The sequence below is a fragment of the Chaetodon auriga genome, chromosome 22, assembly GCF_051107435.1.
Source record: "Chaetodon auriga isolate fChaAug3 chromosome 22, fChaAug3.hap1, whole genome shotgun sequence".
NCBI lineage: Eukaryota > Metazoa > Chordata > Actinopteri > Chaetodontiformes > Chaetodontidae > Chaetodon > Chaetodon auriga.
Genome location: NC_135095.1, coordinates 2473337 through 2499161, shown reverse-complemented (window position 1 = coordinate 2499161; position 25825 = coordinate 2473337). Strand labels below are relative to the sequence as shown.

Sequence of the window (25825 nt, the reverse complement as noted above, 5' to 3'; positions counted from 1 at the left end):
CCATTTATTTTTGCAGCATTATTTTCCCCAGAGTACAAACGTTTGTACCTCAACACATAAACTGAAGCCTCAGGACTGGCTATGTAGACGTGCACCTTTAGCACACACTTCCTGGTCAGATGTATAATTTGAGAGAGTAGGAGAGGGAGATCCCAGTATGTCTGGATAAACACTACACTTGGTGTCTCCTGAAACGCATCAGTTCTAGCATGCTGGATACTGGCAGCATTCTGATGCTTGAGCAGATGTAATACCTGCCTCGAACTGTGCGTGACGACTACCTCACTGAGCTGCTGCCATGTTGTTCCTGCCAGCCCCATCTTCCTCTTTTGAGTTTGCTTTTGATAGTGGCCATTAGTAATGATGATGATGATGATGATGATGTGATTTTTGTTTACCCTCGTTCAGAGAGTGAGTGAGTGAGAGAGAGAGAGAACACTGTCCTTCACCTGATATTTTTTCATGTCTCTGATGTATTCTACCGATACAGACATTGAAACTATCTTGACAGATTGCTATCATGTCGATATGACTCAACAGATCATTTTCACGGTCTGTTTTTGCTGAGAACTGCTTGCATCATGCAGCAAAAATAGATGATGTGCCGCTCTTGCGGGCCATGTGGCCGCTCTAAAGGGTGCCCAATGAAAAGCAACAGGTTCCACAACACACGTGCTGCTCACACAGGCAGTGTGTCTCAGGCATAACACATTCCTGCCCATACGTGAATTAAAAATGATCTATATAGAAGTGACATATTCCATTATCGCAGAATAATACTATATTATAGTAATTTTGCATGAAGTTGATGGACTACTGTTCCAATATCCATCTATGCTGAGACCTTATTTTGCTACAGCCAGTCAATCTTGCATAAAGCAGTAACGTTCTCCTGCGTTCTTTCATATGCAGAGCAGACAGTCACAATGAGTCAGACAGCAGTGGGGCGGCTGTGGCTCAGGAGGTAGAGCGGTCATCCATTTATCAGAAGGTCGGTGGTTCAATCATGTCTACATGTCGAAGTATCCTTGGGCAAGATACTGAACCCCAAATTGCTCCCGATGCAGTGCCATGGGTGTGTGTGTGTGAGTGAATGGTTAAAAGCTCATAATGAGCAGGTGGACTAGACCGTCGGCGAATGAATGTGTGTATAAATGGGTGAATGCAGACTTGCGTTGTAAAAAGTGCTTTGAGTGGTCGTCAGAATAGAAAAGTGCTGTATAAATACAGTCCATTTTCCATTACCGCAGTAAGAGTCACAGACTTTGACAGAGGTCTCCTTGTCTACCTTACAAACATGTTTGTCAACAAGAAAAAAGACATGGTAACATGAAATGCTAACGTCAGTTTGCAGACTAGATAGCTGATTAGCTGCTCAGCATGTAAATGTACCTGGAACTGTCGATTGGGTTCAGTTAGATGCTTGTGTGCTCCTTACTCTTCAATACCACTAACAACATAATGTGTACCCGTGACACGTTGCACCGTAGGTGTAACTAGCTGCTGTCAATAAGTACTATACTGACATGCCCCTCCAGCTGGCTGAGAGGAAAAGGAGCATTTCTGATAAAAGTCCAAAAATAACACTGTCTTCAGTGTTACTGAACATGGCGGCCTCACTGATTATGCAATGATCCAATAGGATTATGTTATGACCAAAAGTTTTAAGTATTTGAATTTCTTTTCCTCAAAATCCTGTTTTGTCCATCAGTTTGCATGGTTCATGACTCTTAATACTGCAATACCCATGAGCCTCAGCAGTCATTGCTATGGAAAAGAAGCAAGCTTATGGTGTAAATCAGAACAGTTTGTGAATCCAAAATGCTTCATTGTTGAATTTGTGGGCAGAGCAAGCACCATAGTTTTTGAATGAATCTAAATTTGACCCAGAATCCAAAAATGAATTGCTTTAAGCTGCAGATTCTAATAAACATTTGCAGCACTGTATGTGCTGTTATGTTGGGATCAGACTACACAGTATTTTTGTCTTTGACGATGGTCACGGGCAGGCAGGTGAAACAACTGTTGATCATGGTGACAGAAGCGTTGTATGTGATGCTGGCGGTGTCGACTTTGGCCCATTCGCTCATTATTAATGCATCTACTGGTCAGCATCTGAATAACAATTATGACGAATACGAGTTTCAGATATAGTTATTTTATTTCCTTAGTTATTTATTCTATAAGGAGCAGGCTTGCCTGTGTTGGCCGCATTAAACAGGCTACTTTAATGTTAGATCTGGAGTTAGAAGCTAGCTAACCGTATGCTACTAGAGTAATGATAAGCATATTCCCGCAATTAGGACCGGGGATGATGTTTTGACCGTATAGCAGCTACTCGCCTGACTGATGAAGAGTTTCCACTATTTCAGTCTCTCCCTTGAGGAAACGTCAAATAGTCAGGGGTACTTTCCCCTCTTTCTTTGTCCAACCTGACAGCAGCAACCTCCTCCTCCTCTTTGCCATGGTTACCTGACTGCAGTCAGGAGAGAGCACCTGATTGGTCGACGGTCAGGAACATGTTGTTGGAGATATCACGCTAGGTGTGTCGAAACATAAAATTTGGACATGCTAGACTTTTGGCCGGGGTGTCGTGGGGCGTGTCACACTACACGGGTATAGACACCTGATTGTCCTGTCCGATGCAGTTGTTTATATTTTGTACTGTTTCATGCCCATCTAAGCTTGTCTATGGGAACTTACATGTCCAGAACTGGTCTCAAAACCACTTCTACCATTTTAACAATAATAATAATGATATTATTTTTATTAATTTTATGTTGAACTAATTGACTCTTTGTTTTAGTATTAAATGTGTCCCCAAAGTGAGACTTCTCAATTCACCCTCCACACTTCATAATTAAATAATAGTTTATTTTTTTGACTTTTTATTTATTCACTCATTTTTTTTGTTTTGTGAGTAGCATAAAGGGACTACGACTTGAAATTTGTTGCATAACCCTGCAGAATGATGGGGATTCAGTGGAGCAGGGATTCTCCATTTTGTAGGCATCCCACCGGAGTCCTCTTCCTGACATTTGTACCTCTTAAAATGATCTTAAAGCATTACATTCAACTTGATGAAATGTCCTTCCTCTGCAGTTATGAGGCCAGAAAACTCATTTGCAACCAGAAAATAGGCCTGTCTGGTAACCACAGTTACCAAAAGGATAAAAGCCCCAGGTCAGTCAGTTAATTGTGAAAAAGCTGAGGGTGTGAGGCTTCTGTTGTGTGAAGACATTTCCGACTACTCTTCTCTTCTGTTCAGATTTTCCTGAACGGAGGGTTGAGATGACAGACCGGACTGAGTGTCATTAAACATGCTACTTGCTCAGTCTTTAAAGGGTTGTATAAGGCTCAAACAGGGTTTTATTTATATCATATTTAATAGAACGATCACAACCACTGCTCCAATCTCCACACAACACCTGAGAGAGTCATGGGGTGTCTCTTGACTGTTTTTCCGTTTGAGACCCATGGCATTTTAAAAGCAATTTGACCCCTGCCTGGCCCCACCACTTAATCTCTGTGGGCTTGTCTGTAGCTGAAAATGTCCTCTCTGAGCCCCAGAGGCACAGCTCCGGCCACTCAGGCTAGCTGCAATCACAGGCTACTGGCTGGGGCAATTACAAAAACACCCAGGACCCAAGCTGAATTTTCATCTTATCTATCCAAATGTCAGCCTCATGCTTATTAGCTATCATCATGCTGCTGCCAATCACGGTGAAAGATATGGGAGCTTTCCTCAGCCGCCACACCCCAACATGCCTACCTCCCACTGAGTCTGTCTTAGATTTTCTCTCATCGTCTTTGCTCCCTTCAAACAGCCCTCATTTATCTTTTCAATTCAGCATGGCTTAGTTAGTCTCGTTATTTTTGTTCTCTGCAGTTCTGCAATTTGATGCTGAGGAGAATGATTGTTAACACTTTTACACAGACGTCGTGATGTTGGTTAAACCTGCATTGGTGGCCCATCTAAATGTGTCAGCGTGAGTTTGCTGTTTGGCGTTTTGTCAAATCCCAAATCAGTATTGAATCTGAATTTGTTTGAATCCTACATCAAATTTGAATCTGTTTCAGCTTTCAAAAATAACTGGCCTTCTGACTTTTGGAACTTTTTCTTTTTTGTTTCACAAATTGGGACTAGAGCATTTGCTGTTTGTACGTACTGATGCACATACATGATGCAATAAGCTAGCGCTCAGAGTTGCCTCTCTGTTGGTCTTGTTGAGTCCAGACACCAGTTTGCAGAAAGCAGACAAAACTTTCATTTCAACCCTTTTTGGGATTAATGTCAATTAGCTACAGCTGATATAATTTGCAGCTGGTTATGTCATTTTGCCAGAAACAACAGTCAGCACCAGCTAAAAATGAGAAACCTGCGAATGATAACCAGAATGTCTTGTACATTTTTCTTTGCTAATAAAGATAAGCTGAACAGAGATTAACCTGTTACAAAAATCTGGTTGCACCAATGAATGTCTCTCCTAGTAATCCTATTCGTAATGTTTAAAGGTGTTGGTATGAAACATTATGTTGTATTTTGCAGTGTAAGTCACCCATCATCTTGTGCTATTTAAGACCATCCAAAATAATTAATGGAACAAAAAAACAAAAGTCTTGCATCAGTGTTGATATTTGCTTAATGATAAAGTAAAATATGTATTATGCCTACTGTGTTATTTTTTACTTTATCTTCTGCAGCTGCAGCACAGCCCCCAAGTGAGGAGCACACACTGTTTTCCCTCCAGCAAGAGTAAAAATCACTCAGGACAGGGTTAATAAATGTCACAGCGTAGTGACAAAATATGTGCAAGTCTTACACCCATTCAGCAGTTGAATCTCCATGGCTTAGCTATGCTGTCATCATTCCCTACTAAACAAACTACCTAAACAAATTTGATAAGGAATTTGGAAGGATTCAGATTCGAGAAGCAGATTCTGAACTGGATTCAGATTTGATCAAATGCTATGAAGCCCCATGTCTTGTCAGGTGGCAAGGAAACTTTAAATGGCCAATGGACACAATCATTCTCTGTGTTAGGTATGAGATCTGTCCCAGATGTCTCATTGCATGCTGGGAAAGCCTTCAGCTTCCATACAATCCATACAAGCAGCCAAAGATAATGATTGTTTATGTTTTTGTCTGTTTCTCCCTCCTCTTACAGGGAGGTGGTACATCCGTGAGGGCTGGCTGAACATGGTTCCTCCTAAAGGTGCAGATGCTAAGCCCAAGATGTTCTTCCTGTTCTCTGACATGCTGCTGCAGGCCAAGCGCTGCAGCCCACTGCATCCAAACAATGGGGAAAAGTTTGCCGGCCAGCATGCCTACCCCCTGCAGGACTGTACTGTGGAGAAGGTGTTTGGCCACACGAGGAGCAAGGGCGGCCTGCTCAGCGTGAGTGTCAGTCCATAACTGCTTACCTGAACATTGTTCGTATGACAAGTTTCTTTCTAAAACATTGGAGCTTCTAGGATATTATGGAATATCGTTTTAGATGGTGTTCAGCTCAGTCAGAGTGGAGAGTGAAAAACAACATTAACAAACCAGGATTAATGAATGGAGTACCTATTTATTAATGGACAGTAGCTGAAAATTCATATTAGAAGGAGGAACAATACATACAATACAATACACAAGGAAAACAGCAGGAAACTTTTCATTCTAGCCTTCAATTTTCTTCAATATGTTCCCCAAACTAGTTAAAAGGAAAGATTTACATTTTTTCAAGTCTATTGTAATACAATACAAGCCCCTGTATACATTGAAAGACTTAGTGCTGCAGGAATAAGTCCTAAAACTGGAAAATGAGTTAGCATTGTTGCACTTCTGGTTCCCTTGTCTCGAGGTCAATTGGTTTTTTGAATAGGTTTTTGTTAGATGCCTGAAATAAGGTCTGTGGTTAATACAAGCTCCAGAGAACATCAATAAATACCCTACTTGTGAATTTTGAAGCTTTTACGCATCTTAAAAATGGCAGTTGTTGACAAGAAGCTAATTGTGACTGTAGAGGTTGGGGGATATTAACATCATCACACCAAAGATGGAAACTCATCCTCTGGCTACTCTGCTTTTACAGTTTTGTTGTGTTTATACTCACACTGTTGCAAACTATTCTCACTCAAACTTTCCAACTTGTAGATGTATCAAGCAAAGTGTGTATAGTTTAGTGTAGCTGGAATCTTGGTGCTGGGGACACTGGAATTATGTGCTGTAGTTCATTTATAGCCTGATGTTAATTTTTACTTCTGGTGATTGCATGTACACTTCAAAAGTCACAAAAGTGGTGTTCAATTGTGAAGATGATATTGTAGCAACCCACTGGGAAACTTGTAGTGGGTCTGCAGGTTAGCACTTTGACCACCAGAATTGTGGAGAGAAAAGCAATCACAACACTAAGATAGATTAAAAAGCACAATTTATTTACATTTAAGAAAAACAGAGTGAGTTAAGGCCTAATGGTCTTGAGGGGGAATGTCTCTTTTACTCGCCAAGTCAGGGGGAGGAGAGCAGGCCAAGGTCCACTGTAGCCGCACACTGGTTGCTTCTATGACTGTAGTTTGTTGTCACACATAGCCCTTACTTGATGGCTGGTTTCAGGCTGTTGCCACAAACTAGGCTGGCATCGATCTTCAGCCTTTACAGAAGCCGAACTCTGCCTTCAGGCTGCAGCATGTGGGGGGACCTCGGCCTGCAGGTTGGAGAACACACAGAGTTAAAAGACGCCAAGAAAAGGACGACAAAACTCACATAGTTAATTTTACAAATAAGGTAACCAGTATAGTCCCTTTTCCTAGCCACACATACCTGCAGGTTGGAGAACACACAGAGTTAAAAGAAATTAGTAGTTGCAGCCTGCAGCTTAAATACCCCGACTGAGTGAAGCACCTAATTCGCACCTGTCGTCAATTACCACCACACCATAGCCATTGGCTCACAGCAGTGAAGTCCCTCCACCCACACAGCACTACACACCCAATCAGTGCCCCTGCGCACACACACACACACACACACACACACACACACACACACACACACACACACACACACACACAGGTCAGGTGAAATACAGGTACTGATACACACTACCCTGTTACAATATCACTGAAGAAAACACTGAAGTATCCTAAACTTTTGTTCAGGACAGAGTGTGTTTTCTGCAATAATCCAACATCCAAAGGAAAAACCCCTTTGGCTTTTTGTCAGGGCAATAGTAACTTTCGGCTTTGCTGGCAAAAACACATCATCCCTGTAGCACTCTGTAATCCTTCTCCCTCTCCATACTAACCACAAGTTATACCTACATAGTACAATAACACTGTACAAAATAGAGGTCTCCTTCTGTGTAAAAAAGTATTCCAAAGCTGAATTCTCACAGCTTGTTATGTCTTATTCAGACATTTCAGATGAACTTAAGAATATATTCCTACAAAAAACGAGGACTGTGTATTCTGTCCTGCAGCAGGGGTGGGGATCCTCAGGCCTCTGGGCTGTATACAGCCTGCAGGACCACTTGATCCAGCCTGTGAGATAATTCATAAATACAAAAAAACAATTGCTTTTTTTCAGCAATAAAGAGAGTAACATTAATTAGTAGGCTAACGTGTGCTCCCTGAACACAACACACCTAGCGGTTGACACTTCAAGAAAACAAAAGTCGATGAGGAGTGTTTTAGTTTCCAAGAGAAATAGACTTTTTTTTCTTTCTTTTTTTGAACGAAAAGTCAAGCCAGTGTGCCTAACTTAGTTTGTGGGGAACAGTGATGAAAAATGACAATCTCAAGAGTTATTACAGCTCGAAACATGCTAAACTGGATGCGTTGCGAGGACAAATGCGCTTGGCTAAAGTCAACGCTCTTCAGCAGAGTTTGGGTGCCCGACAGTCAGCTTTCACAAGACCACATTCTGACAGAGACGGTGTTTTTCAGCAAAGTTTTGTGGTGAGTGAGCTAATAGCTAAGCAGCTGAAACCTCATTCAGAGGGAGAATTTGTGAGGGAGTGCCTTGTTGCTGCTGCAGAGCTGCTAGCACCGGGGAAAGTAAAATTGTCAGTTTGTCTGGAATAATTCAAAGAGATGAAAGGAAACCTGACACGGAAACTCAGTGACAGCAAGCGTCTGTGTGATTTGGCCTTCATGGTGGACATTACCAAGTACCTCTCAGAGCTGAACCTCAAGCTCCAGCCAGCTTCTCAGCTCTCTGCTCTCACATGTGAAATCATTTGATGAGAAATCAAAGCTGTCACGAGTGCAACTGGAAAGTGGGAACACTGCAAGAACAAAAGCCTGCTATGACATCTGAACATGCTGGTGAGTGTGAAAACCTCCTTCAGGCATTTGGTGAGAGGTTTAGGGACATGAAAAGTAAACAAAAGAAACTGAGCATATTTGCTAGACTGTTTAATTAATGTGGAACCAGCTGATGTGCCTGACAACTAACAACATGAAACCACTGAGCTGCAAAGCGATGACCCACTACTGTCAACAGTTCTTTTCGGAACTGACTCAGTCCTGCTCAAGACTGACTGACCCAAACGGAAAACCAGCTGCAAGTAGTATCATCATCATCATCATCATCATCATCATCATCATCATCATCATCATCACTACTACCGTCTGAGACCTCACCACCGATCAGACACCTCACCAAGGAGGAGCAGTTCCAGTCATCAGTTTAGTATGGCTAAGGGTGCAGCCCTGATACACTTGGGGAAAAAAAAACAGGAAATAAACAATACACTATGAAAAAAAACAAAAAAAACAAACATGTATGACAAATCAGCAGAAGTCACTGACGATCGCCGAGCTTTCAGTTTTCTTCACGTGTTTGTGACAAAGGACCATCTACAGTAGTTGACACAGGGTTTGTAATTGTCTGTGTAACTGAAGACAAAGTGGGAAAAGTTGAATGTGTTGTGAGAAAAATGCTCAGAGTGTTTGTTGGGCAGCAGGTGGGGGAGACATCTGTTCATTGATTTGAATATACACATGAGTGAGTCCTAAGCAGAGGCATTATTTAATTTCCATTTTGATGTATGTTGCTTTGATTTGTCTTACTTATGGCCTTGACAGTTGCTGTTGTCTAATCTGCCAAACATAGGTTTCCTGAATGTTTTCCAGCCTCGCTGAATGGAAATGTCATTTAGTTCTGCTTGTCAGAGAAGACCTTTGTTCCCTCGCCTCTTCTTCTCCCTAATCACCTCAAACCTTTGTTGAAGTAGCCCAAAAGTTGAACTTTTAATGTGTCTCTCCTCTCGATCTGATCCGTCTCCCAGGTCTTAGTACAGCTGCTGGCTGACAAATTGTGTCTAAATGATGTAGATGCTGTCATGAAACATTCAAAGGAATGAGTCGCGCGTCATTGAGTGAGTAACCAAAGCGTTTATGCAGCGAGTGTTTAGTGCCAGTGCTGCATGGTATCAATATTCATTTCAGCAGATACGCTCTCGCTCAAAGAGCTCTTTATGTTGTGCTGCTAATGTGCTTCCCTGTGATGCACAGCAGCTACGTAGAGGTTTGATACAGCCTGCTCACACTGCAGTCTGTCCAAACTCTTGGCAGCATTGGATGCTTTTTGACATTGAAGCTTGATTTATGGAGGACTAATAGTACACAGTTGGGCTGAGATAATTAATGGCATGATAAAACTAGACAGAAAATTAAGCAATTATAATTTAATAACTGATTTTTCATTAGCATTCACCAGTGATATTAAACTGAGGAATGTGGTATATTTCAGAAGCTGGAGCCAATAAATCTCTTTTCACCTGTAATATTTTTTTAGCCGTTAAATTCAAATAGGGCAGCCCCTCGTGATTTTTTTCATCATCAATTAACCTGATGTCTTTTTTTTTCAATTAGTCAAAAAAAACATTTCATCAATGAAATGGAAAAAAATATGAAAATCTGAAGTTCTAACAACCTAAGATCACATCGTCATATGTCTTGTTTTGTCGGAGCAGCAGTCCAAAACCTGAAGGTATTCATCTTACTGTGATGCAAAACAGAGAAAAGCAGCAAATTCTCACATTTGAAAACATGAAACCAGAGAATAATGTTCTCTGCTTTTAGTTGTCAAGCAAATATTATTTGCTTGACAACTGTAAATAACTGCAGTTAAGAAATGATCAAAATTGTTGCCATTTAATTTTCAAATTGGTCTTTCGGCACATTGAGATTGAGATCTGAGCACTAAATAATTCAGAGGATTGAAAATAAATAGACAGAACATGTGAAGACGATCTTTTGTGGCAGCCATAAATTGTGTTTAAAAACTCTGGATTTCCCTTAACACAGACATCATCTGATAATATCAGTCTCATGTGAATCAGCATTTCAGGAATTTTAGGATTTGAGAAATGTAAACATATTTTTCTCAACTCTTTTAGATTCATTTAACAAAACAAATTAAAGTTCCCAAATTTTAAAATGCTGTCAAAACACAAGCAGCCATATGAGAACTTCACCTGAAGAAAAACAGGGCTGCAACTAACAATCACGTTTATTATCAATCTATCTGTGTGTTTAATATTGTTTAGTTTATTAAACATTCCATTTTTCCAGAGCTCAAGATGATGCCTTTGAGTGTTTTTGCTTGTTGGACCAACAGTTCTTTACCCAAAGATAGTCAGTTTACTATGATATTCCTCAGTCTTGACTGATAAATTATTTTTGATTCATTTGCAAGTAACTTTTTTCGGTTAACCCCAAAAATTATGAGTAAGAGCTTTGACAGCTCGTTGGTGCACATAGTTTCCCTGCCTCATCGGCTGTTGTGATCTGCTAATTTTCAGTAGTTTATAGAAACAGAAAAAGGATTTTTACCAATAGAATATGCAGCACCAAACACAGACGAGAGGGTGAATTTAGGTAACCTTGTATATATATAAGACTACAGAGTGTCCAGCGTGTGTGTTGCAGTATGATCCTCTTGTCATGACTGGGGACATGTTGTCATGACCGGGCCTGTGTGACTTCATTTGTTGAAAGCAGTGTGAATTAAAAGCATCCTTCAAGGGACTAATGAAAAGGCTGCTGATGGGGAGATTAGTCAGAGCTATATTATTTGGTGTGTGTGTGTGTGTGTGTGTGTGTGTGAGAGAGAGAGAGAGAGAGAGAGGGAGCGAGCTGGGGAGTGTAGCGATGCTGCCTGCTGTAACAGAATCTCTCAGTTGCTGGATCAGATTAGGCTGCAGATCCATCTCTTCCGGCCCTCCAGTAAATACATCTTCCTCAAGCCTGTCGCCGCTCTCCGCCAGCCCGCTGCACGTTATCTAATGGCAGAAATGGCATTTCATTAGCCTCTTATCCCACCGAGGCCCAAATGCATACTCAATAGCATTACACGTAATTTCTCATAAGGACACATTATTGATCCCGGGCCCCTACCTGAGCTCAAGGAAAAGGGCTGTCAGCACTCCAGGGCCCTCCTCATCCAGGGCAATGAAGAATTAAAGCCAAATTAAATTTGACAGCTGAAAATGCCATGGCAATCTATATGCAAAGTTTGAAAAAAAAAATCGCTTTTATTAAAATTTCCGGTGTTTTTTTTTTTTTTTTTTTTTCTTCTCGGTCAAACATGTTGGTCACAGGAGCTGCCTTTTATTTGTGGCGCACCCCTCGTTTTTCTACTCATCTTCCGGCTTCTGCTGTTCCTACGTCTTTCTCAAGCGTCCTTATTCTCTCCCCTCTCTCCGTCTGCAGCCTTCCTCCTGCTAATATCCCCTCGCTACTTGAATATTTTCCCACATCCCTGACAGATTCTCTTTGATGTATAAATAATCAAGCTAAATTATGTGCAGCGATGAAGCTCCGTGCTCTGACGTTCTTATTATACAAAGTAATTTCTACCTAAGAGGGTCAGATTTCCTGACAAATCCCTAATTACCGCATTGCAATAGAAGTGGAATCTATTTGTGCATAAATCAACCGCCGTCCCCCAAGTGGCGAGTGCCTAATATCATGCGGCACTTTATTCAGCCCCACTCACTGAACTCTGTAATTAGATAATACTTTTGATGATGGTACATTTGAAATCTTAATCTATTTAATGTATAATGAGAGACACTCCCCTTCCCCTGAGTAAAAACATCATTATATCTGATGAGCTATACATTCCTTTGTACCAGCATAAAGTTCTGTCCACATACACAAGGAACTGATCGATATGTCACTTCTCAACAAGCTGGTTTCCTGTATAGAGGCTGCAGCTGCAGGTGAATGTGAAAGGTCATTTAATATGGTGAAGGCCTAATTTTGATCCTCTGTAATGGCTTTCCCAGTGTAATTATGCGGCTCTAAAAGCCCCTTTTGTTTGGGCTCGGACATCATCATTTGGTTTGTTTGACAAGTACAATCTGAGGCCGGTTTTAGCAATGTGAATGAGAGAGTTGATAATTACTGTTGACTCAAAGAAAGAGGATCCTGCCACTCTGTGGAGCCCAGGAGAGATCGGAGACCAGGTTTCTAGCCAGCTGCCCACAGGACACAATATTTTTTGCTGTAAATGTGACCTGATTGCAACAGATTGTGTTACTTTACTCGACTTTTCTGTTTTTCTTTAGCGTCAGATTTCAGTCACACTGCTAACGGTGATGATCGCCTGTGAAAAGCAGCAGTAGGTTTCATTGTATGATGAGCTGACGGAGAAGAGGTTTTACCTGGATTTGGCCTGCCCTCTACTGTTTTTGAAATGTTACTGCAGGTTCAACCCTGCTGCAGACAGGCGATTGGTCTCAAACAGATGGTCAGGCCACTAAAATACAACCAAAAGCTGTTAAATCTGCAGTTGTTATGATTCCTGTGCCTCCTGGGAAACATGTATAGCCTTAATGCGTCTTTTCAAATCATGGAGCAAACTTATGATCAGGTTGATACACTAGAATGACAAAAAGGGCACAAGCACTACACATTTCTTTCTTCTCTCGTTTACTTGGAACACTTTACAGTTGAAAAGGCTAAATACTTCTGAAGAATAGACTAAACTCTGCCTTCCCACTTTTGAAAAATTTATCACTTTTTCCTTGTAACTGTACATTTCTAAAGGAAGTTTTAAGTGTTTAATAGTTTAAAAGTCTGCCAGAATTGGAAATCCATGAGCAGATCTTGATCAGAATGATGAATTAATCATCAACTACTAATACTGATTGCTCTTTTCGAGTGGCCAGCTAATAATGACTGTTTAAAGGCTGAGTGAAACGCTTGTGTTTTGTTCCTGTGAAGTGTTAAAGCATAGCCTTCATTGACTGTTTTTGTCTCCGGGTGAACTCTGGCAATCATTAGGAATTTCAGGCAATATAGAAACAAAGGTTTGGTGAAACATGTTAGCACTGGGCAGAGGTGGAAATGTAAACCACAAAGTCTAATTTAAAGATTTCTTCAGTGCCAACAAACACTAAGCTTTTTAAAGTCGCATTGTACTCTGAAAAATGAATCACAGCGGCAACAATTTTCTCCTAATGAGGTGAATTAGGATAGCACTACAAAGCACACGCTACAAGGTATTCTACCTATTAAGTGTGGAAATGTGTGTTTGATTGGCAAACATCGTGTGTACCTGGATTCATTTCTACTGTGCAGCTGAAAAAGTAAGAGCCAGAACACCCTGAGCACTTCTGTTGCAGCGACAGCACCGCGTGTTGCACTGAAATGAATGAGGAAGTCTGCCTTTTTGCTGTGCTGCTATTGGCAGCATGACAGGGCTATAACAGCCATCGAAACACCCATCACAATACACAGTAGAACCTCACACCCATCATAACAAGTCAGACATGGCCATACTGCTGACAAACGTCCTAACGGCTGCCTTCTTCCTCCTCCTCCCCCTCCTCCTCCTCCAGCTAACCTTCCCTAGAGCCAAACTTCTGCTGATGTCCAGCAACCAGGAGGATCTCAATGACTGGTACCAAAGCCTGAGCTCAGCTGTCAGGTATGTGCCTGCTGCGCATACAGACACACACACACACACACACACACACACACACTTTCTTGTAAATGCAGTCATTTGCAAACAAACTGTGTTCACGGACAAGAGTGTTATGAGTGTCACTAGGCAAGATACTGAACCCCAAACTGCTCCTGATGGTTGTCCCATCAGTGTGTGAATGGGTGAATGTGGCACTTTGAATGATAGACTGGAGAAGCGTAATATAAGTGCAGTCCACTTCATACAATCATGTGTTCACAAAGTGGTGAACCTCTCTCCATCCTCACTTGTGAACGACTGAGCCTTTCCAGGATGCTCCTTTCATACCCAATCATGATACTATCACCTGTTACCAATGAACCTGTTTACCTGTGGAAGGTTCCAAACAGGTGTTTTTGGAGCATTCCACACCACAACTTTCCATTTGTTGCTCCATCAATTTCAGAATAAGCATATATTTATAAAAATCAATGAACATCAATGACTTTTACACTGCGTTCCAACTTTTGTGGAGTCGAGGTTGGAAACAGTGGAGCTCTATGGCATCAAGGAAGAAGATATAACGGGCTTTGAATACACACACAATCCTTGTTAGTAGGATAAGATATTCCTTTATTAGTCCCACAGTGGGGAAATTTCCAGTATTACAAATAGAGGGCATCAGTAAAAAAGACATTAAATAGCAAACAAGCAATATAAACAAGGAATATTGAAAAAACAAAACATTCCTTGTTACATTCATTACATACATACATGCATACATTCATTGTTTCTATGGGATTTGTTCACAAGAAGGAAAAAAAAACTATCACCAGATTTACCCTCTAAAATGCATTATTGTGGGTTATGAGGGCCTCAGAGGTCAGTTGATTCATCACTTGGATTTTTAAAATAATGTCTTCCTGTTTGTCATTATCTGATGAAAAGCATGTGGTTCAGAACTTCCTGTATTTAATCAAATAATCTGACAAAAAGAATAAAGTCTGGGATGAGTTTGGAGTGTGTAGGTATAGAATTACTCTCAGTAAAACTTTGACACGGGCTGAAACTGAACCTCAGGCATGTCTGTCTCTCAGACAGCCTCTTAGCATTGATCAGCCAGACCTCAGTAACTCCACTCTCAGACTGTGTGGCTCTGCTTCCCAGAGGAGGGTCCGGGGTCAGTCCTGCCATGTGTAAGGGCCAGCTATGCTGAGGGCCCCAACCCCGGCGTGCCCGGCCAGGCTAATTAGTTTATCACTTTGTCAGAAAGGCAAGAGAGGAGGCTGTCAAAGAGCTCAGACCACCCAGCAGATGTGGGTCGAGGCTGCAGGCTGACGGCTCTAAACTCCAGGGAGTATAATTAGCTCTCGTGGAGGACCGAGGAGAGGACAGGCTGAGAGGACCAGGGGTCAGCAGCCCTCACACCACTGGGGAGGAGTGGAGGGCTGAGGGGTGTGTGTGTGTGTGTGTGTGTGTGTGTGTGTGTGTGTGTGTGTGTGTGTGTGTGTGTGTGTGTGTCCACACATAGTTGAATTATTGATTTAACAAAGACACACACTGCCTGGACTGACATCTCTGAATCTATCAGATGTTGCTCTCAATTACTCTTCAAAACGTATTGTTTTCTGAGCTCAAGTCATATCAGATAGGTAACCATCGTTTCAGTGCTTTGATTGTTTTTAATGGCAAAGTACCAACCTTACACCCATAGTGTACACTCATCTGTGCGTCACATCACTGCCCTCTTTTATCTGTGACTACAGAGGAAGCTTAAAGGTCCAGTGTGTAGGATTTATCGACATCTAGCAGCGAGGTTGCAGACTGCATCCAAGTCAGCACCCATTGCCTTATTCTCCCTCACGGCGGCCACTAAAAACATGAAAAACACCAAAGGCGCTCTCTAGAATCAGTGTTTGGTTTGTCTGTTCTGGGCTACGGTAGCAACATGGCGGACTCTGTGGAAGAGGATTATACACCAATGGAAACATACACCTGAATCTCACACTGGACCTTTAAAGACTGTTTTTACTCTTGATTATAGTTTTTTCTCCTCTTGATAAAGAAATTATTAATACACACACACACACACACACACACACACACACACACACACACACACACTCCCAGCCAAGGGTCTTCATTAGTGTGTAGATCAATGTGTGGTGACAGTAAGTGAACAGTGAGGAAGGCTGAGACTTTACCACCTGGGACGGAGTGAAGGCCAAAGACAGTTTAACTCTTACTTACCTTTTCATCTGCAGAGCATGGCCCGCTCCACCTTCATGACCTCATAAGATCCATTTCTCATGTCTATGTTAAGTGTAGGGCTGGACATTATATCTATATTATCATCTTTAACTCCCAGTGGAAATGTATTGGGATATGACATCATGTTATTGTTTCACAAGATTCTGTGATATGCCCCTTTGTGGCTATGATCCTCACTTCAGCCTAGAAGAAGAATGTGTTTTTGACTGAAGACACGTTCACCTCTGAGTTGGACGTGTGAATCGGGGGTGGACAGAACAGTAGAACTCCCTTTCAAGAGAACGCAGTCCAGCGTGACACCAACGCTCACTCAAGTCTCAACAGAAACATCACAAGCTTTGTAAATGGAGGATTGATTGCAGGACCGCTGGAGTCATTGAATTGTTCAAATGACCCCGATCATCTAACCTGGTGTGTGTTGCCTTCACAGGAAGCTGCAGTCTCAGACAGTCGTCCAGCAAAGAGACGAGTTGTGCCGGAGACCCCTGCGCTCAGCCGCCAGCAACCACGACGCACCAAGCAGCAGCAACCCCAGCAGAAAGAGAAGCATGGTTCGCTCCACACACACACATTGAAGACATTTATTTTTAATGATTTTATCTCCATTTCCAGGCGGCCTTCTTGCTTTTCACCGACAACTGGCTGAAACCTGGCGATAAGGCCCAGCCGCTGGAATTATGTCCCCCAAGCTATGACTTTTTTAGTTCCCCTACAACTGTTAGCCGCGGTGGAGGACCTTCTGTCATTTTGAAAAACCTCCTCAGATGTTGTCCAGTTTCTTTTAAATAGTTATCTTCATTTGAGACCTTTATGTTCAGAATTTCCCAATTCTCACTCGTAGTTGTTTACTCGCCCCCTGACTCAAATGCAGATTTCTTGACTGAATTTCCTGATTCTGTGTCCTTATGATTAATGAGAATTAGAAATAGAATTAGAAGATTTTAACCTCCATGTTAATGATTCCTCAAACAGATTTGCTGCTGACTTTTTATACTTTCTCACTTTCTGCATCGCCACATTAAGGTAACACAGTTAGAATGGGGCTCCGTGATATAATATTTATTTGTCCACTTTAATTAAGTCCCAAATATTTTCTGTTGCAGAGAATATTTTTCATTTGAGGCAAAGTTTTCAGAGCTTCTGCCTGATTTTCCACTGAAATGAATCGTGTCTCTGCCCTCTCCTCAGCTGAGCACTGAGACCGGTGAGCTCGCTCAGGAGCCGTCAGCTGAGTGGGAGAGCAGCTCCCCCAAGAGGATGAAGCAGTGTGATGCTCCAGAGCAGAGGTGGGATCATTTTGTGCTTATTGCTGCTTCACTTTTTGTGGGAAGACCACATCAGACATTATCCAAAGCAGAGTATTTTTACATGCCTTAAAACATGTCTGGAGGGGTCTTTAAAGGCTTCACGGAGACTTGCTGACAGCAGCACATATTTCAAAGTGATGGCTCTTTGTGTTTCACTATGATTTGAGATGTTTTATTTGTGTCCAGCAGTGCAGATGTGTCCACTTCCAGCTGTGTGATCCTCTGATGGACCAGACTGACTTCTGCGTTCCAGTTTTGCCAAACATGACACACACGCAGCTGTACGGCTGTGCTGCTAACAGCTTCTTTTTTATTGGGCTTTTTAACACGTGAAGTCAGGAGAGGTTTGGATTATTACTCAGCAGCTTCAGCTTCTGCTCATCCTGTGCAATATAAACTATCTTGATCCACTGCTTTAAAGACCAAATATCTAATGAATGTTACACTGTGAGAAATATGTTGCTGCTGCTTCTAATATTATAACACCAGCACTGCAATGCAGGAGTGTATTCATGAGTTCACCTCTGGAAGTGCTTTGTCCAGTCTGCACTGAGTGCTCCGCTCCACCAGACTCTTCAGTCAGTCAGCATTTTACGCTGCGTTTACAGGGAGACTTTAGAAAGGAAGAACTTTTATGACAGGTGGACCTCAGAGCTTGGACCACATCCCATTTTTAAGAAGTACACGTCAAAGCATCCAGTCACATAACAGGAGCATTCACACCTCTCATTTTGTCCAATCGGCTCTTTGAAAAAGGAGTGACTGTGGCGTTGACCTGCCTTCACTTTTCACTGACTGCAGGGAACAATCAAGCGCTCGTGTTCGATTGATGCCGTGTGGATTTTACTGTAATTACCAGATTCAGTTCATGGTCTGAAGCTCCACAATGACCAATATCAAATTCAACAACATTCAGAAAATATATATGTTAATAAAAAAGTCAAAAATGAAACATTTTTTTAAGATAAGCAATTATTACATTTGTTACATTTGTACTTTTTTTTTTTTTCATTTCATTTTTGTTTTCTTTTATTGGAATTCAGTTTATCATAGAAATATATTTTATTTCCAAATGCCCATATAACAAAAGTCTATTTTCATTTAATTACAGCATAGTTTTCCCGGAACAAAAAAAAAAAATGCTATTATGACATAAAAAGACATTCAGAATAAGGTGAATGATGAAATAACATTTGACAATGAGTTCAGTGTTGATGAGCTGTTTAATTGTTTAACGTCCCATAATTATGACTGGAAATGTATTTGTTCAAATGTAATATGGGCCATCAATTTAGGTCACTTAACTCTATTTATGAACGATCACACTATTGATTATAGCAACAAAAGCACCTCTGCCGTCACACGGGAACACACTGTGAGATCAGTGCTCATACACTCCTCATGACTCGACCGGACACTCAGCAGGTCACATGACTGTCTGCTCTTCTCTGGACTCTTCGCACAGCTTTACTGCCTCAAACATGACAATCTGTACACATTTACACTTTTTGGAATGTCTCATTTGATTGATTGGCAGACACACATGAGTTATTCATAGCTTTTAGTGAGACACTCTGGTGAATTATTATTGTTGTTATTGATTGAATGACAGTCTGTGTCTGCGTCCTGCCAAGAACGCCTGCTAAACAGATGTGAAGTCTGATCAGCTGACTGTCTGATGTGGTTTTTATTACATCGTGCATCTAACCTCCATTATGTCCTTTAATCATATTCTTTATTAACAAAAGCTTCTCTTCTAATACTGAAGAGATTTTATTAACACTGTTTTTGATTTTTAAGCTTAGTGTGCATTTTACACTTTATTTTTTATGATCCTATTTTTACAAGTGTTTTGGGTGTCTACGGCTCTTTGCAAATAATGAGATGAAGCTGGAAATTATGGAAATTCGACAATAAAACATTCTAAAAGAAGTCCCTGACACTGGATGGAGACAGACCAGTGGTGTATCAACATTTTTAGAAAAAGAAAAGCGCCGTAGAATTGGTTTTGTATTTACAGATAAATATAGAAAACCTTCTCTTTTAGGTGGTGGTTGTGGCTTGACGGTTTGTCCTCATTCTCAAAGTCGTCAAAGGTCACTGTGACCACACAAAGCCCATTGTGGGCAGTAACTCAAGAGTGCATTGGAAATGTCCTTTTTTTATTGCCTTATTGACAAGTGTGTAGGATCTCGACTTAGAAAGAATTAATAAATACCACACAGTCAGTCATGTTTACTCACTAATGATGACAAATTGGTCCGTAGACCAACACAAGAAAAAAAAAATTCTTAAGTCTTAAAACAGTGGTCAGGTTCCCATATCAACACTGAGACAGTTTTTACTTGCAGTAACTTTCCTCTTGTTCACACTGGCCACTAACATTTCCCTCCTAACATGCTTCCAGTGGAAGTGATGGAGTGGAAGTTCATTCTGTTACTATGAGGCATCAGCACATTTTCTGCCAAAGCTAGTGTTTTTAGGGCCAAATTTTCTCACAATTTGTATAAAGATGTTATAAATACTCCCAAACTATAAGTTAATCCCAAACATGTTGAGTTCATTAGAATATAGTATGACATTGCTGTGCATTGACAGTGCAATCTAAAAGACATCAGGGAAAAAAGGTGATTTCAGGTCAAACTCATTTTACATGTCACATTTGAAAAATCAGGGAGACAGCCATGTGCCTGAGCGAGCGGAGAAAGCCAAAGCACATGATGGTCCACATGTTTTTAATCTGGTTAAAGGCATTTCATGTTGAATTGTATCTTTCTAGAATCATAGCTCTGATTTGGATTACCAGTCCTCCAGTAGCAGGCCAGTGTGCAATGCTGATGAAGACATTTTAAATTTTCAACACTTCTATATGTAGACTGCAGGACACAGAGATTGATTAGGTTTCTATTTTAGAGGGCAAATGATGGGTGGTCACTTCATCTGTCCACAGTCTGTGAGACTCATCACACTGATGGATTTCTCCTCAACAGTGGATGATCAGACAGAGTAGCAGCAGAGCTCAATCACTGCTTGTTTTCACACTGCAGTACTGCTTTATTAACACCGGATGGAGGCAAAGACAACTGTACCATCACTCTGACATCTCAGAAAGCACTATGTAGAGCGACCACTTAAGAAAAGGTGGAGCTTTATTATATGTTAAATATCAATAAGGTGCAAAGCCAAAGTGTACGCAATTCCAAAACTATGGACAGGTAAACAGTAAGGATCATAGAAATGTATGAGATGCAGCATGTTGAGCAACTGGCTACTGCTGGAAAAATGCATTTACAATACAATGCTCCTACTGGACAGCTGCTCCTGGTGCACGAGCCTTTGCCCTGATTACACATTGTGCTCATTCACATCTCAACTAACATTACACTTGTATTTTAATTTAAAAAGTTTGAGTCTGGAGAAGATTTTTTTTAGATGTTATTTAAATTCTTTGAGGCGTTCTTTGCACAAGTATATAAGTCATTAAAATTAGCTTCACTTCAACCAACAACCACTATAAATTCTGTTACATGTAAATGCATCTGTGCTAATAATATAATAATATATATATCAGCCTGAAAGGAGCCATTCTTCTTGGTTCTTTGTTGCTTAGACTTTGGGAAACACTCCTCAATGAGCTCTGACAGTCTAATGCCCAGAGCAGGGCGCCCTGCACAGTCTGTGGTCCTCAGTATTTGGGGCGTTGGACAACTTGGCTCTGGTTTACCAGGAAAACTCTAAACGCTGTGAGGTTAGAAAATAAGGGAGAAGTTGATCCAGCTTCCTGCAATTATGCATAATTCAATCCATTTGCAGTTTAATCATGCAGAGATTACTTGGAGTGGTGGCTCATCCTGCTCTTTTCATCTGCACACATCAGACATCAGCTTTGAGAATCAAAGGAGGTTAGCGCAGGAGCAGTTTCACAATCTCATTATGCCTAATTAATTGAGTGGAAGTGATGAAGCTGTACTTCCTGACATCAAAGGCTTCAGACGAAGAAATCTTAAAGCTGCTCCGTGTGTGTATGAGTTAAAAGCATTCTAATGCATAGATGATTCTTTCCCAGTTTAGAGCACATGATCTGTGCTGCAGGATTAATGTCACACTAAGCTTCAAACTTTCCAGTCTGCAGGGACTGGGTGCTTTCATACATAAATGTCACTAACAATAACACTGTACTCACAGGGACATCACCAAGGATGAAAAGACTACTAGAATACTATACTTAATCAACAATACTTTAAAGATAATGTACATTGTTCTCTGAATAAATGTTAGTGTTGTTATGTGATGACAGAGGATAGTGTTAGATTAAAGAAAACCTTCTGTAAAATAAGCCTAAAACACCTATCAAAGGTATACCCAAAGTAAATTAATAGCCTGAACCATTTGGAGTACGTGCATGGTTTTGGTCTCTTTTGAAAGGTAACACACTGAACCTTTATCCCCAGCAATCACTGCAAGTGCTGCTGTTATTGAGTAACAGAAGTCATGAACACATGGAAGTAGAAGGTTTATATTTCCGCTGGAATGTTTTGGGGTTTTTTTTTTTTTTTGCAACTAGATGCTTGCAGATGACGTTATCTGGGACTTAGCTGGAAAACACAACAGGACCACGTCTTGAAGCCTTATCCTGCTACAAAACAAAAAATGCTAACAATATCACAGAAAATGAATTTTTTTATGGTATGTCTAGGAGGTCTCCCTCACCAAAAAAGCCATTTGCTTTAGTTAGCGAGATAAATGTCTGTATATTTATATTCAGAATCTATATTTAGGCCATCTCGGTTGGGTATCTATACTCATATTTAGGCTATGTATTTTAACATTGGGGCCACTGATAATTTTTGTCATTCCAAACCCTGTGTAATATCTCTTTTTGCATTGAATTCCTTGATTTAGCTGTAAATTACTCACCGAAGCAGCATAGCCTTGTTTTCAGAATTTCATTGTACGAAGCATCAATCATCCGCACAGTCCTTTGCAATTGGCTTGATCTCTACAGAACAGAAGAGAACGAGGCCCTTCCTTGATGACATGGAAGATCCAAAGACACCTGTTTGGAACATTCCACAGGTAAAAAGGTTCATTGGTAACAGGTGAGAGTATCGTGATTGGGCATCCTGGAAAGGCTCAATCGATCACAAGCAAGGATGAAGCGAGGTTCACCATTTTGTGAACACATGATTATAGAAAGAATATTACTACGTGGACACTGGAACACTTCGTAACCCCACTGTCACTAAACCTTGTTTAGTGGTAAATGATTGCATTGTTTATACATTTTACCTACATTTTCGCACACTAAGCTTCTTTGGAATCAGGGTTTTATAAAGAGTGGATCCAAGAAGACATTGAGAAACTGCAGATTTTGCCAAATAGGACCTGAGCCACATGACCGCCTCTTCATCATGGAGACTTGGAACACAGACTGCACAGACTCAGAAGAGCAAAGCTGAAATACACAGTCACACAGGGGGAGGGAGACAAAGACGATATGCATACAAGAAGAGAGAGAGAGTGGGAGAAAGTGAGCGATGGCCCATGCTCCTGACTGACAATACAGGACAAGGAGGAGAAACTAGTTTGAGAAAGAGAGAGAGAGAGAGAGAGAGAGAGAGAGAGAGAGGAAAGGGGGTGGGGATGGAGAGATAAGCACACAGCTGTGCTTATGGGATACAATCAAACAGGATTAGAAAGATCCAGTGGTTATCTTAAAGTTTACAGTATTTTTGTCAGCAGGACAAACATGGCTCACAGAAGAAAGGCTTAAGAGGTTCATTGAGGCTGAGACTGGATAATGGTAATGAGCACAAGGCAGACAAAAATAAGCAGCTAACTGAAAATCAAGGTGAAAAGATTACTTTTATAAGTTTGGATTTAAAAGCCCAAGGTAGACAGATGGTCTGATATCAGCAGGAAGTTTATTCCAGAGGAAGGGAGCAGATAGAGAAGGTCCTGCAGCCAGCTGCTCTTTTTAACTCTGAGGACACCCAGGAGCCTTGTATTCTGAGGGTGGAGAGCATGGGATGGAAAATAGGTTTAAAAAGCTCAGACAGGTGGCTTGCCCATTTCCAATTTTGTAAGTCATCAAAACCAACTTAGAGTCTGACATGTGGAGTCCAGATGAAACAAAGGTGTGATTTAAGATCTCTGCATCAACCAAGGACAGCTATGTTGTGTAGGTGAAAAAAGGTGGTCTTCATGATTTTGTGAAATTAAAACTGTAAACGAGTTAATTTTTGCCCAAAAGACTAATATTCATCTGTTGTTCCTGGTAAAATTAAAACAAAGAATCAGCTTAAAAATAAAATGTAACATGCCAAAAACGAACACACAATATAATCATGTACAAAAATCATGTAAAAAAAATAGTTCAGTACAAAGGGGTAGTTATACTAAATACCCAATACTAAACAGTCACATAAAGATGGCCGTTAAAAGTCAAAAATCACAGTCTGTGTTGGAGTATAGCATGATCAAGGAGGATTGCCTATAAATGGCAACCTAGATTAGGGTTTGGGTTTTCTGATTAATGATACAGTTTCAGGGTACAACTAGTACAAGACGTAGACTGGTGGTGTTTAAGAAGGCCGTTAGTAATCAGTATAGGAATATCAAACACAAAAGCAAAGATTGAGAGTGGAGGACAGGATGCATTCTGACTGCCATACCTTCATACAGTGGATGCTCTACAGGAATGTGTGAGTTCAGAGGTCCGGGATGAAAGACAAGATCCTGCATGATTTGGGTAGAGCTGATCATATTTAAAGAGATCTGTTTGGGTTGGAGAAGGTGGTGAAATGATCCAAATATGGAATGGTTCAGGTGCTGCAGTAGCCATTAAGGCAAATGTGCAGCTGCCTTCGTGAGCTAAACTGTCATCCATCTTCATTTTACCTCAAAATACCATTGAGGGGGCTCACTTACAATAGTGCTGGAGATGTAAAACAGCGCTTGCAAACAGGACAAAAAACACAAAGATAGTGAATAGATGCACAATAAAATAACAGATACCAGAATAATTAAAAAGATAAACTTCCAGTATAGTTAAAAACATTTATAATCAATTAAAACCGGATCTGAAATAGAACCTTTCGCCGCAGAGACTCCAAGTTCAAGGCCTTTTCAAAATGGACAAGCTATTCTATGAGCGAATACCAAGATTATGTGAGTTCAGAGTTAAAAGGAAATGAAGCTTCTGTATTATATGAATGTAGACAGACATAAATTCTTCTGGACTATGTTAGTCCACACAAGTTACTACAGCACTAGCCAGTCACTGTAACATAATCTATAGCACTTTATGGCTATATACTGTAGCTACAATAAATGGTAAATTGACTGTATTTATACAGCACTTTTCTGTTCTGACAACCATTCAAGCGTTTTATGACACAACTCTGGATTCCCCCAGTGTTGAAGTTATAACCTCAGTCTGAAGTCGACATTCCTGACATGCCTGCCCTGCACAGGTGTCTCCATGCTGTGAGCGCAGTGAGACAGCAAGTGATGGACAACAAACAGGACTCAGGTCTGTCTTTATCCCTGGGGGAGAGCTGTAGGAATGCTGGCAGTGAACTTGTTGAATCTCAGTTGTCAGTGAGTTGGTGGTGTGGAGTCTTGAGCTCTGTGTAGCAGCTGGGCAGAAGGTCAGGTGGTTCTGAGTTTTGATAAGAATATACTGAGATGCCTTTACTGTTGGTGATGAGGAGGTTGCTGGTTTAACATTTACATGTATTGGCCCCTTTCATGGAGCTTTAGGCCTTGATGAAAAGTAACAAAGCACTTACCTCAGTTTCATTACCTGTACCATAAGTGTTACCTGAAGCGTATTGATGCCCTGTCCTTCTCTGTTCAGGAAATCCTTTTGCAAATTCCCTTTACATGACATTGTTTGGAAAATAGAAAGTCCATGTTGAAAATGTCCCAGTGCAGCAATGTGCCATGATGATCCAGCCATTACAGCTGGCACAATTTAGGTCATTTTTAGTCTGGGGTTAGGTTCTTGTGCCCATGTCACACTCAAATATGTTGCAAAGTTGTGGCATGCTTCAATTAGGGTTGCTTGGAGCCCCTGGCCACTAGGGGAGCACACTAGCTGCGGAGTAGCTTTGGATGCTATGCAAATAGCTGCCATAGGTACGACGTAATCCCTTAATGCAGAAGTATAAATCTGTAACCTTTCTCAGCCAGTTTGACATCCACTCACACTTTGACTCATGTAACTCTCACACGACATCCAGGTGAGCTAAGGGTAGACCACATGTAGTCTGAACCACCTTCAAGTTGAGAACAGCTCTACAGAAGTTAAATGCCTGGGACTCCTCATCAATCAGACGAT

At 41.1% G+C, this 25825-nt stretch overlaps 1 protein-coding gene across 1 annotated transcript in view; it reads left to right on the top strand.

The window, feature by feature from the left end:
- The window catches only part of arhgef39 (Rho guanine nucleotide exchange factor (GEF) 39), a 62973-nt gene extending 44367 nt beyond the window's left edge, over positions 1-18606 (top strand). Inside the window, exons 8-12 of the mRNA XM_076722518.1 lie at positions 5169-5398; positions 13839-13927; positions 16605-16725; positions 17363-17460; positions 17671-18606. Coding sequence (XP_076578633.1) covers positions 5169-5398; positions 13839-13927; positions 16605-16725; positions 17363-17460; positions 17671-17707 — 575 coding nt within the window. The 3' untranslated portion in view covers positions 17708-18606. The remainder of the gene's footprint in view (positions 1-5168; positions 5399-13838; positions 13928-16604; positions 16726-17362; positions 17461-17670) is intronic.
- The last annotated feature ends 7219 nt before the right edge of the window (positions 18607-25825 follow it).